Below are 14555 nucleotides of genomic sequence, written 5' to 3'. Positions count from 1 at the left end.
ACATAAAATATATTGAAGTATAATATGATCATTTACTTCAATTGTTGCAGTAGAACATATAACAATGTACCTGTTCTCAGAATTGTGGCTATTAATTATGGTAATTAAAATAATAAAACATTAGTACATCTTATTCCTCACAGACGAAGGTACTAAATTACGAGATGTTTCTCACGTCACATTATGCATGTATCTCCTTCACAGACGAGTATTAAAGCCGCACACCCCTGGTTTAGACACTGTTAAAATTAGTCTACAACAAAGGAGGGTTGTGGCCTCCCATCTAACAACCTGGCACCCCTCCAGTCCACCATAACCCACCTCTCTCCAATTACTCCTCTGCCTCTCCTCTCTGCCAGTCCCTTCCTTGGCTCTGCATTGTCCAGAAAATCTAGTACAAAACATTAAATATGACCTACAAAGCCATCCACAACCTCCATACATCTGTGACCTGATCACCGGTACCTTTCCACACGCAATCTCCGATCCTCAAAAGACCTCCTTCTCTACTTTCCTCTTATCACCTCTTCCCACAAAAGTCTCCAAGATTTCTCCTGTGCATCCCCCATACTCTGGAACTGTCACGTTCGGGTGTGGGAGGAAAACACCACACCAAACATAGGAGGGAAAGGATTGAGGGAATAAGGCCTGGAAACTATGGAAAGGAGATAGACACCCCCTAGTAAAACCCTGACTACCTATCAGTATGAACAGACCCCAGAGGTAGGTGAGTTCATACACAGGAATACCTAATGTCCTAACTTACCCTATAGGACCATGGTTACTAATGTCAGGACTAAGACAACCTGTTCCTTCGAAAAGGAAGGACGAACAGGAGTCTCCCTCAGGCCTTAATACAAATGACAGGGAAATGCAACACATAAAATAACCGAAACAAAATACAAAAGGGAAAGAAAACACTTAACTTCAAGTGGCTATGGCAGCACCAGGAACTCAGCCGAGATCCACACACCAGCTACCACAACTTAAACTGAAGCTATAAACCGCATAGCATAGTGGGAGAAACAATAAATAGAGAAGGTTAAATGACCATAATAGCCACACCTGGAGAAAGAAGGTGTGGCAATCACCAGAAACGACACAGACAGTCATTTGATCCAAATAGAAAATATGTCAGATCAAACCATGTGTTGCCAGTCTCACCGATCTCCTGCCACCTGTCAAGGGAAAGTCTGTGACGGAAACTCTCTACCCCAACATATTCCACTGTCCACTACAGGGAAAGCCTTCAAAAGCAACCTGAAAACCTACCTCTACAGACAAGCCTACACTCTACAGTAACCCTGCTGCCACTATACCACTGTATAAGCAGTGTCTATGCTACTGTGTCCTTCTCCCATACCTTGTAGATTGTACTCTCTGCTTCTGTTCATGCTTATTGTAAGTGTTTTTGTATTATGCATGTACACCCCTTTTCATATGTACAGCGTCACATCGCCAGGCACCACCAGATCCCTTTTTACTATAATGGGATCCAACGTCTTTCTGCCGAAAAATGTCAGCTTTCGGCCGGACAATTAACACTGTTATGCAGCAGTATTTGTCCAGCCGAAATCTGGCATTTATCGCAGAAAGCTATTGAATCTGTGGTGCAAAGCTCCTATTGAAAAAATTGGTTGACAAATGTCCAAACTCCAATAAATAAGGCAAATACGTTTAAAATACATGATTTACATACTAATTATGTTATTAGTGTACCTGAAATAGTCAGCGACTTCTTCAGAGGATGACACTGACCCTGAGGGTTCTTCTTTTTCTAGGAGTAAAAAACAAGGTTACTAATTGTGCAGCATACAGGATGCATTTATATGGATATATAGTATATCTATAGTACATGAATCCTAGTGCCTGATGCAGTTTCCTGAAACACACTACTTAATGGGGGAGGGGAGGTTCTAACAAGCCTCCCAGGGCTAACTCTGCCCTACACTCAGTGTGTGCACAGTGCAGGAAGAAGAAGGTCAGTGTGTGATGATGTCTGAAGGACAAGCTGAACCTCAGCAGCCATTGTGGAGAGTTATACAATCTCCATACTTAGTTTTATGTACCAGCCCATAGAAGGGAAAAGATCACAGTATCTCCAGGCAACCCAGAGAGGGGATGAGGATATTGACAAAAGAAGGTAACTGTCATTTATTAGACTCCAGACTCCTTTACATTAGGTGGAGAGATCTCAAGCTACAAGCCAGCCACCATAATTAAAGACAAAAAGGCCATTTGTCAGAGTATAGTATTTCTAGAGGAGGAGGATACCAAAGTATAGGATTATACTGGACAGCAGAGATAGTTCATCCCTCCAGCCTGGAGAAACAAGAGAGAGAGAAAGGACTGATTGTTATAGAGGACGATTTCTAATGCAACTTCTGGGAACTAATGTGAATCACTGATGAAAGCTGCATTTATGTAAATGGCTGCTGCATACCTTGATGATCTGTGGAACAGCTTCAGTAAAGAACTGGGAGTTTGTTAATAGCGCTAGTCTCCCTTATTCTATATCATAATTTCAACTACTACCACCAACATTTGCACCTAATGGTGCTGGTGTCACGAACCAGGGGCCCAGCCGCAAAAGCACCTTACACCAATTACCATCAAGGGCACCTCAAGCAACATCTGACTGGTGTTCCCTGCAACAGAGAGTGCCCCGGAGGATTTCGTGCTGTCTTTCCATCCACTGCACTGCCGGCCCCAAGGGACAATAAAACCTTGAGTACTACTATCCTCGGAACCTTATCACTAGTACACTTACGCGCGCATCCTCCATAGGGAGCACCGGCATGCTACACCATTACTAGAAAGCCCTCTCCAAACCAGTGATTGCAGTTACTTCAGTATCTCTATGTCTGACTTACAGGGGTCCAGGAGGCTGGGGCCTTCTCATTGTAGAGCTGCTTGTCTATATGTGGCATGTCCAGGCTGGGACAGGGAGCTAACACTGCGATTTTCTTGTTATGTCCGGTCACACCACTGTTTGGTCCTGTCTGGGTTTCCATCAAGAATTCAATTTCAGTGTGGGGCCATCAGTCCATATGACCATCAAGCTTTATATCTGGTAAATATGTGTGTACATGTGTGGTGATTGATCTGCTGCCACAGAATTGGAAGAAATCAGATTACCACAGCCTCAGGCTCTGGGCCTATAATGTGGAGCATTTATAACTCAGCAAATTACTTTTATGTACATTTTACCGTACCCTATCCTGTACGTAGGGTGGCCACCAGTGGTGGATTATAATTGGGGTGTTTGGGTCTGTAGCCTCAGGCCCGGCATCACTGGGGGGCCCCAACGCTGACCCAAACTTAATTAATACTAGTGGGTGCAGTGTGGAGAAATTAATACTGTGGGGGCAAACTACTATATGGGGGTAGTGTGAGAGATGTTGCTATTGGGTAGGAACTATAGGGGGCATTTCTATTACAAGGACATATTAGGGGACACTATACAGACATTATCACCTGGAGCACAATATAGGATGTTATTATTACTGGAGGCACTCTAGGGGACATTATAATTACTGTAGACACTATAGGGACATTTGGGGGTCATTTATCAAACTGGTGTAACATAGAACTGGCTTAGTTGCCCATAGCAACCAGATTCCACTTTTAATTTTAGACAGCTCCTTTTGAAAATGAAAGTGGAATCTGATTAGTTGCTATGGGCAGGTAAGCCAGTTGTACTTTACACCAGTTTAATAAATGACCCCAATTATGAGAAATCTAACATGTCTGTGTAACAAACTCTGTAGAGACAAGATGCGGCTGAAAGAATTAGTCACTGGCGTTCTGGGGCAAACGGAGGAGAAGAGAAGATCTACATGACAGGAGATGTCACTGGAAGTAAGAGATACGTGGTGCTGTATTCTATTATATGTAGAGCTGTCTCACTACTGTGAGCTGCGTCTCATCTTCTCCTCCAAGTTTTTTTTAAATTATAATTTACTGTATATTTCGCTTTATAAGAAGCACTTTTTCCCCCCAAAATAGGGATGCGTCTTATAAAGCGAACGTGCCCAGAAATATGGCCGTCACGTTGCAGGCTGTTATCTAGAGACTCACCTCCAGTGTTAATAATGTGAGGCGGCGCCCTCTAGTAGGAAGTGTGGGGAGGGCGGCGGTCATTGAAGCTAAATGCCGCCAAGCACGCATGTTTAGTAGGATGTGTGAGCGTTCAGTCTGCTGTTGCTTAGCAGCACTGACGCTGTGCTGTCCTCCGCACCACACCTCCCTCCCTTACTGTGACGGCTCCGGAGGTGAATTACGGTACACTAGACAGTGTTTATATTATGACTATAACCCCCTTCATCCATAAGTATGCACCCATGTACTGCACATGTTTTAGCCCACCTTTTGGTTGAAAATATTTATTTTTTATTATTTTCCTCCTCTAAACCTTGGGTGTGTCTTACATTCAGGTGCATCTTATAAAGCGAAAAATATGGTATATATTTTAAATTTGGCAACTAAAAATTTAATTTGGCTCCTAAATTTTTCAGTTTAGGAGCCAATGTCTCCTGGGTATTTTTGCAGTCCTACGTAACACTACAGATAGCATAAGGTAAAAGGGTTCCCTGGGATTTATATATTGATGGCCTATTCTCAGGATAGGTCATCAATATATGAGATTGGTGGGGGTCCGACTCCTGGCACCCTAGCCAATAAGCTGTTTGAGGAGACCGCGACGTTCCAGTAAGCGCCGCAGCCTCTTTGCTCAGCGCTGTCATTTGATAGCACTGTGCTTGGTATTGCAGCTCTGCCCCAATCACTCGGATGGATCTGTCACACTTGTGGCCCCCTGCCTCTTCATGGCTGTTAAAGGTCCTGCCTGCACAAGGTAATCTGTCCCCAGCCTAATGGCAGCATTCACTGGAGCATATATGGCACCATCTACCCTATGGAAGAGTGCCTGAGCAATAAGTTTCCTAGCTTGTCTAGTTCCTGCAATGGTGTGTTCTGACCTCCTGTGCCTGACCTTAGTCTGATAACCGTATTGACCCTGCCCCACCTGTCCTGACCCCTGCCTGATTACCGCATTGATCAGGAGTAGCCACAAGTCAAATCGGTTCAGTGTCAGAATGGGTCTGTCTGTGATCATTCTGCCTCAGCCTCCACTGAATCAAAATGCTTCCCTTTCATCTCTAAAGAGTTAATTTCTTCATCCCTAATACCTGCTTGCTCTTGGATTAACACTGATGACGTTTTTTTAGACGCCATGAAACAACATGCACATTATTATCGTGTAACCATCAGCTCATATTTGCTTTGGAACAAAGCGTACTACAGGTGTGCGGCCCAAGTCCAAGACTTTACATGCAACCACAATAGCAGGGCTCACCGCAAGATACAATAGCTGGCTGAAATGCATACCCCCTCGTCCTTGCCATTTTAAAATGTAACCACACAGGCTGAACTGGATGCATGTAAGGACTGCTGCTGCATGAACAGCTTGTGTTTACCCACCCATCATACACTCTTACGTTTTTTCTGATTCACTGTTCTTTTCATTGTAACTGGTTTTATCTCTACGTAAATAACTAAAAAAGACAGATGTCCTCCACGTTACTGTAGAGGGTCAGGCAGTGCAAACACAACACATGCACCTGTCCTTATGTGCGTGTATACATGTGCTGGTCTATAACCATGGAGTTACAGTTTACCGTGCATAGTCGCCAGTTGCTTATGTAGCAATCCCGTAACACAATCATATTACTGAAAAACACCATTTCAGAAATGGAGGGTATGTGACTTTTGATATCCAGCCCTGCCTCCTCTATATTGGACGCGCATTAGCAGATGATAGACTCCTGTAAATGCAGCCCATAGCTTGTGGGTGAAGAATGAAGAAAGTGAATTCAAATGATATAGTAAATTACCATTAATTATATTTTCTATATAAGCAATTGCTCGATTGTTATGCTGTATCAGTAACAGATAATCCAGCATTACCTACTTGGGTCATTCCTGAGGGATCCCTGTGATCAGGGCTGGCCTTAGGTTGATTGGTGTTCAGTGATGGCCAGTTCGCAGTGTTCGCCGGCGAACACATGCGGGCTGCCATCTTAAATCACAAGTCCGGCGAGGCACAGGTAAGCCCTTACCTGTGCCTGCGGCGCGAGCCGGTCTGAAACAAATGCGGTCACCGGGAGCAGGCAGTTCCGAGAACAGCCCGATGAAGGCCCCTGGTGGCTGTTCTTGGAACTGCCTTCTCCCGGTGACCGCATTTGTTTCAGACCGGCTCTCGGCGCAGGCACAGGTAAGGACTTACCTGTGCCTCGCCGGACTTGTTATTTAATATGGCAGCCCGTGCGAACACGGCTAACTGGCCATCACTACTGGTGTTATATGTGGTACTTTCTATTGATGCCCCCCTGTGATTTACCATATAGTGCCCAAATAATACAATTATACAGGGATTAAAAGGGTTGTCTCACTTCAGCAACTGGCCCTTACTAATGTATTGTGATTATCCATATTGCCTCCTATGCTGGCTGGATTCATGTTTTCATCACATTATACACTGTTCATTTCCATGGTTACAACCACCCTACAATCCAACAGTGGTGGCTGTGCTTGCACACTATAGGAAAAAGCGCTGGCCTATGTGCTCTCCTATGGTCCCGGCCACCAGAGAGGCCTGAGCCTTTTTCTATAGTGTGCAAGCACAACCACCGCTGCTGGATTGCAGGGTGGTCATAACCATGGGAACAAGAAGTATATAATGTGATGGAAAAATGGATCAAGTCAGCAAAGGAGTCAATATGGACAATCACAATACATTAGTAAGTACCTGGTATTAACTCGGTCTACATGATAAATGCCATTTGCTCAAGTGAGACAACCCCTTTAAATCACATTACCATAAGTCTCCAAGTGACACTAGGTATTGTACAGCAGCTGAACACACAAGGGTGGAATCAGCGGGTTCAAGGCCAGACCACCAAGTTCAGTGGTGCCACCCTCAGTAGTGACATGTGAGCACACTGGTCACACACCCCTAAGGCTGGCCGGCTTCGTTTCTGCTAACTATTATGTCCAGAGCTCATACAGGAGATTTACAGTATAATCATGTGAATTCTGCAAACCCATGGTGGTATTTTTTATAGCAGGGCACCCAATGGCCATTCATTTAACAATATATATCATTTTACCATTTAGCTAGGAGGATTGGCATATTCTTGTATTGTTCTTATGTTTGATATTCATGCCTAACCAGAGATGAGTCAGATGTAACTCAATCAATTCGAATGAGTCACCTGAAAACCGATTAGCCAAACCATGTCATACAGGAAAAGCTCTATGTTTGCACTGTTAACCGTCTCCATCTTTATATTGGCTCTTATTAGTCACAGTATATTCTGCATTACACAGAAATAGACATTTACTAATGTGAGTGCACGTAGACTATGGCGTTAACTACACCAAAATGTGGTGCAATTTGGTTTAGTGAAACCTAACGAAATAAGGGGGTATTGCTTACCCGAAAAACGGTGTAGCTTACCAGGAAATGGATGTGGCCTAGTATGCAATATTTTGTGCCAAAATTGTGCCACTATTCTATTTCAGTCTCAAACTAAGCTGGCCCCTAATAGAACAGTCCTATCCTTGTCCGTAATGTGGAAACGGAAGGCAGACGGAGTAACTTCCGTTTTTTTTTTGCAAACCCATTGAAATGAATGGTTCTGCATATGGTCCGCAAAAAAAATATGTAACGGACACGGAAAAAAAATACGTTAGTGTGCATGAGCCCTTAGTAATAGTGCTGTTTAACCACCTCCGGACCGCCTAACGCACATGTGCGTTCCGGAGGTGGCAGGCTGGCGCACAGTCACGCATATATGCGTCATCTCGCGAGACGCGAGATTTCCTGTGAACGCGCGCACACAGGCGCGCGCGCTCACAGGAACGGAAGGTAAGCGAGTGGATCTCCAGCCTGCCAGCGGCGATCGCTCGCTGGCAGGCTGGAGATCCGAATTTTTTAACCCCTAACAGGTATATTAGACGCTGTTTTCATAACAGCGTCTAATATACCTCCTACCTGGTCCTCTGGTGGTCCCTTTTGTTAGGATCGACCACCAGAGGACTCAGGTAGGTCAGTACAGTCGCACCAAACACCACACTACACTACACCCCCCCCCCCCGTCACTTATTAACCCCCTTATAAACCCCTGATCACCCATGATCACCCCATATAAACTCCCTGATCACCCCCCTGTCATTGATCACCGCCCTGTCATTGATCACCGCCCTGTCAGGCTCCGTTCAGACGTCCGTATGATTTTTACGGATCCACGGATACATGGATCGGATCCGCAAAAAGCATACGGACGTCTGAATGGAGCCTTACAGGGGGGTGATCAATGACAGGCGGGTGATCACCCATATACACTCCCTGATCACCCCCCTGTCATTGATAACCCCCCTGTAAGGCTCCATTCAGACGTCCGCATGCGTTCTGTGGATCCGATACATGTATCCATGGATCCGTAAAAAATCATGCGGATGTCTGAATGGAGCCTTACAGGGGGGGTGATCAGTGACAGGGGGGTGATCACCCTGATTACCCTGATCACCCCCTGTCATTGATAACCCCCCTGTAAGGCTCCATTCAGACGTCCGCATGCGTTCTGTGGATCCGATCCATGTATCCATGGATCCGTAAAAAATCATGCGGATGTCTGAATGGAGCCTTACAGGGGGGGTGATCAGTGACAGGGGGGTGATTACCCTGATCACCCCCTGTCATTGATAACCCCCCTGTAAGGCTCCATTCAGACGTCCGCATGCGTTCTGTGGATCCGATACATGTATCCATGGATCCGTAAAAAATCATGCGGATGTCTGAATGGAGCCTTACAGGGGGGGTGATCAGTGACAGGGGGGTGATCACCCTGATTACCCCCTGTCATTGATAACCCCCCTGTAAGGCTCCATTCAGACGTCCGCATGCGTTCTGTGGATCCGATCCATGGATCCGTAAAAATCATGCGGACGTCTGAATGGAGCCTTACAGGGGGGGTGATCAATGACAGGGGGGTGATCAGGGAGTCTATATGGGTGATCACCCCCCTGTCATTGATCACCCCCCTGTCATTGATCACTCCCCCCCTGGTAAGGCTCCATTCAGCCATTTTTTTTGGCACAAGTTAGCGGACATTTTTTGTTTGTTTTTGTTTTTTCTTACAAAGTCTCATATTCCACTAACTTGTGTCAAAAAATAAAATCTCCCATGAACTCACCATACCCCTCACAGAATCCAAATGCGTAAACATTTTTAGACATTTATATTCCAGGCTTCTTCTCACGCTTTAGGGCCCCTAAAAAGCCAGGGCAGTATAAATACCCCACATGTGACCCCATTTCGGAAAGAAGACACCCCAAGGTATTCCGTGAGGGGCATATTGAGTCCATGAAAGATTGAAATTTTTGTCCTAAGTTAGCGGAAAGTGAGACTTTGTGAGAAAAAAAAAAATCAAAAAAAAAATCAATATCCGCTAACTTATGCAAAAAAAATAAAAATTCTATGAACTTGCCAGGCCCCTCATTGAATACCTTGGGGTGTCTTCTTTCCAAAGTGGGGTCACATGTGGGGTATTTATACTGCCCTGGCTTTTTAGGGGCCCGAAAGTGTGAGAAGAAGTCTGGGATCCAAATGTCTAAAAATGCCCTCCTAAAAGGAATTTGGGCCCCTTTGCGCATCTAGGCTGCAAAAAAGTGTCACACATGTGGTATCGCCGTACTCAGGAGAAGTTGGGGAATGTGTTTTGGGGTGTCATTTTACATATACCCATGCTGGGTGAGAAAAATATCTTGGTCAAATGCCAACTTTGTATAAAAAAAATGGGAAAAGTTGTCTTTTGCCAAGATATTTCTCTCACCCAGCATGGGTATATGTAAAATGACCCCCCAAAACACATTGCCCAACTTCTCCTGAGTACGGCGATACCAGATGTGTCACTTTTTTGCAGCCAAGGTGGGCAAAGGGGCACCTTTCGGATTTCGCAGGCCATTTTTTACACATTTTGATTGCAAGGTACTTCTTACACATTTGGGCCCCTAAATTGCCAAAGCAGTATAACTGCCCCACAAGTGACCCCATTTTGGAAAGAAGACACCCCAAGGTATTCCGTGAGGGGCACGGCGAGTTCCTAGAATTTTTTATTTTTTGTCACAAGTTAGCGGAAAATGATGATTTTTCTTTTTTTTTCTTTTTTCCTTACAAAGTCTCATATTCCACTAACTTGCGACAAAAAATAAAAAATTCTAGGAACTCGCCATGCCCCTCACGGAATACCTTGGGGTGTCTTCTTTCCAAAATGGGGTCACTTGTGGCGTAGTTATACTGCCCTGGCAATTTAGGGGCCCAAATGTGTGAGAAGAACTTTGCAATCAAAATGTGTAAAAAATGCCCTGCAAAATCCGAAATGTGCACTTTGGAATATGTGCCCCTTTGCCCACCTTGGCAGCAAAAAAGTGTGACACATCTGGTATCGCCGTACTCAGGAGAAGTTGGGGAATGTGTTTTGGGATGTCATTTTACATATACCCATGCTGGGTGAGAAAAATATCTTGGTCAAATGCCAACTTTGTATAAAAAAATGGGAAAAGTTGTCTTTTGCCAAGATATTTCTCTCACCCAGCATGGGTATATGTAAAATGACACCCCAAAACACATTCCCCAACTTCTCCTGAGTACGGCGATACCAGATGTGTCACACTTTTTTGCTGCCAAGGTGGGCAAAGGGGCACATATTCCAAAGTGCACCTTTTGGATTTCACCGGTCATTTTTTACACATTTTGATTGCAAAGTTCTTCTCACACATTTGGGCCCCTAAATTGCCAGGGCAGTATAACTACCCCACAAGTGACCCCATTTTGGAAAGAAGACACCCCAAGGTATTCCGTGAGGGGCATGGCAAGTTTTTAGAATTTTTTATTTTTTGTCGCAAGTTAGTGGAATATGAGACTTTGTAAGAAAAAAAAAAAAAAAAAAAACCATCATCATTTTCCGCTAACTTGTGACAAAAAATAAAAAGTTCTATGAACTCACTATGCCCATCAGCGAATACCTTAGGGTGTCTACTTTCCGAAATGGGGTCATTTGTGGGGGTTTTCTACTGTTTGGGCATTGTAGAACCTCAGGAATCATGACAGGTGCTCAGAAAATCAGAGCCGTTTCAAAAAGCGGAAATTCACATTTTTGTACCATAGTTTGTAAATGCTATAACTTTTACCCAAACCATTTTTTTTTTTTGCCCAAACATTTTTTTTTTATCAAAGACATGTAGAACAATAAATTTGGCGAAAAATGTATATATGGATGTCGTTTTTTTTGCAAAATTTTACAGCTGAAAGTGAAAAATGTCATTTTTTTGCAAAAAAATCGTTACATTTTGATTAACAAAAAAAGTAAAAATACCACCAAATGAAAGCTCTATTAGTGAGAAGAAAAGGAGGTAAAATTCATTTGGGTGGTAAGTTGCATGACCGAGCGATAAACGGTGAAAGTAGTGTAGTGCCGAAGTGTAAAAAGTGCTCTGGTCATGAAGGGGGTTTCACCTAGCGGGGCTGAAGTGGTTAATCATGTCTTTTGCACTACCCAGTGGCGTACCTACCATATAGGCAGACCACGCAGCTGCTATGGGGCCCGTGAGGAAGGGGGGCCTGCAGTGGAGGAGAGTCCCCGCCCCCATCTATCTTCCTAACTGTCTCCCGTCTGCTAGCCCCGCCTCCTAGCCCCGCCTCCCGTCGGCTAGCTCCGCCTCCACCCTGTTAGCTCCATTATGCCCGATTCCTCTCTGGATTGCCACTGCCCCACCAGTAATGAAGTAAGTGACCGCTTGTAGGTGAGGACAGTGCGGGGGGGGCGGGGGTCACTCAGCTTTCCCAGGCTATTCCTCTGCACATATGCCATTCAGAACAGGAGGAAAGCTGGGTGCTATTATGTAATGTGACTCAGCTTTCCTGATGTCCTGTATGGCACAAGTGCAGAGGCAGGAGAAGATATGAGGGGAGGTGGGAGCTGTGTTACTCAGACTATTCTCATGTCTCTCCACATGTGCCATGCAGGACAGCAGAAAAGCTGGGTGCTATTACATCGTGTAACGTCACTCCGATTTCCTGCTATCCTGCAAGGCATAAATGCAGATAACAAGAACATGGAAAGGCAGGGGGGAGGGGGTCACCCAGCTTTCCCAGAGACTCCTGTCTCTGCACATGTGTCATGCAGGATAGCGAGTAATGTCAGTGTCTCCTAGCTGTCCTGCATGACACAGAGGATGGGGAAGGGGGGCACTCGCTTGCCATGCTGGACAGCAGGAAAGTTGGATGGTATTACATCATGTAATGCCCCAGATTCTTTTCAATATATGCTGAACACCGCCGGGACCTATCAGATCGCATTCTCTATAAGGCTACTTTCACACTTGCAGCAGGACGGATCCGACAGGCTATTTACCATGTCGGATCCGTCCTGCGGCTATTTTGCCGTGCCGCCGGACCGCCGATCCGTCCCCATTGACTATAACGGGGGCGGAGCTCTGGCGCAGCATGGCGGTGCACGGCGAAAGCCGCCGGACTAAAAGGTACTGCATGTCTGACTTTAGTCCGGCGATCCAGGATGGATCCGACATGGTGAACAGCCTGTCGGATCCGTCCTGCCGCAAGTGTGAAAGTACCCTAATGGGTCTGTTGGGTTCCGGCATGAGTACTGCCATTTTGTAGAACAAAATACTTCTGCATGAGGTGGGGCAGGGGAGAAGTTAGGGAGGGTAGTGAGAGGAGCCAGGGCGCATAGTGGGAGGGACTAGGAACAGGCAAGGGGGCCCAATTTAAACTCTTGCTATGGGGCCCAATGATTTCTGTGTACGCCCCTGGCACTACCACATCGAGAGTTGCAGTCAAAATCCTGCTGTTACATAATTTCTTAGGCTCCAGTCACATCCACAGCTGCAGCTACTGCATCATGTCTTATACTCCAGTCATATCTACAGCCGCAATCAAAATCCTGCTGTTACATCATAGCTTATGTTTTAGTCACATCCTGAACTGACACACAATACTGCTGCAACGTCATGTCTTATGCTTCAGTCACATCCAGAGCTGCAATCAAATTGCTGCTGTTAACATCATGTCTTATGCTCCAGTCACATCCAGAGCTGCCGACACCATTCAGTTGTTGAGTTTGCAGAATACTAAATCTACCAAGATAAATCCCCCTCCTCACTCTTAAATAGTGCCAAAGCTGAGTCATCACCATGTAGAGCTGTAATAGATGACATATAAACAATACATATACAGCTATAACCCAAACAACATTTTGCAGCGACAGTCAGCGAGAGAAAATGTTTGTTCTGACAGAAACATTCCCCATCTGTCAGATCTTCCTCTCTAGTGATAGTCGCTAATACTGCAGGATGTAAGGCTGTGTTCACATCACATTATTGTTCTACATTTAACGTATACGCATGATATATGGGTCAAACAGCCGCTTCCAACGAAGGGCGTACAGTGGCATCCACTGAAGATGCTAGAAAAACAGGTGCTGCTGGCGATCAAGAGCCTGGATGCATTGTCTTTTTTATTTTTTTTTAAAGAGGAAAGAACTACAACTCCCAGCATGTCTAGACTGTTATTATAAGGCATTAGTAGACATCATAGGGAGAGTGTTATAAGAAGACAGAACTACAACTCCCAGCATATCCAGAATGGTGTAATGGGGCATCAGAGAGCATTACAATAAGTGAGAAGGACAGAACTACAACTCCTAGTATTTAACATATAGAGGGATATGACAGAGCTACAACTCCCAGCATTTCTAGCATGTTATTACGGGCTATCAGAGAGCAGTACAGTAAGTTAGAAGGAAAGAACTACAACTCCTAGTATTTAACAACTTATACACACCCCTCCCCACAGGAGCTCCGCCGACATGGTGCCATCACTCAGGTCCTGCACCACTTCTCTGCACTGCTGAGCTCTGTCTCAGTAGGTAAATGGGTGAAATAAAATTGGGTGGAGTGGAATGAGTAAGCTGAAGAGGCTGGGAGGTTTTGTGAGAAGCTGCTGAGGTTTTCCAGCTTCCACACTCTTTCACAGTGTCTGAAGGTCTGTTAAAGTGAATGCAACACTAAGCCCGCTGTCTGCCTGTGAGCTCTGCTCCTGCACAGAGCAAGGAGACCATTCACTGACTGCAGGATATCTGTTGAAGAGCTCATTCTCATGACCGTACGAATGATTCCCCATCCATTCCGCAACTTTGCGGAACAGGTGCGATGCGGACAGCAAACCTTGTGCTGTCCGCATCTGTAGTTCCGTTCCGTGCCCCCGCAAAAATTATAGAGCATGTCCTATTCTTGTTCGCAATTGCAGACAAGAATAGGCATTTTATATAATAGTGACAGCCATGTGCGGTCTGCAAATTGCGGAACGCACAGGGGCCGGTATCCGTGTTTTGTGGATCTGAAAAACACTCCGGTCGTGTGAATGTAGCCTAACTGCTTTCTGTCTCAGCTTGCAGATATCCATGAAGAAAAGA

General features: G+C 45.2%; 1 protein-coding gene across 2 annotated transcripts in view; it reads right to left on the bottom strand.

Moving 5' to 3' along the window:
• The window catches only part of ELL3 (elongation factor for RNA polymerase II 3), a 118998-nt gene that overhangs the window by 21412 nt on the left and 83031 nt on the right, over nucleotides 1-14555 (bottom strand). For both annotated transcript variants that reach the window (XM_044283244.1, XM_044283243.1), the window contains one exon: nucleotides 1720-1777. In XM_044283244.1, the coding sequence (XP_044139179.1) occupies nucleotides 1720-1777 (58 nt within the window). The remainder of the gene's footprint in view (nucleotides 1-1719; nucleotides 1778-14555) is intronic.

Source organism: Bufo gargarizans, chromosome 2 (genome assembly GCF_014858855.1).
Source record: "Bufo gargarizans isolate SCDJY-AF-19 chromosome 2, ASM1485885v1, whole genome shotgun sequence".
In the NCBI taxonomy this organism is placed as follows: Eukaryota; Metazoa; Chordata; class Amphibia; order Anura; family Bufonidae; genus Bufo; species Bufo gargarizans.
Note: the sequence above shows the minus strand (reverse complement) of the source record. Positions and strands in the feature narration are given on the sequence as shown.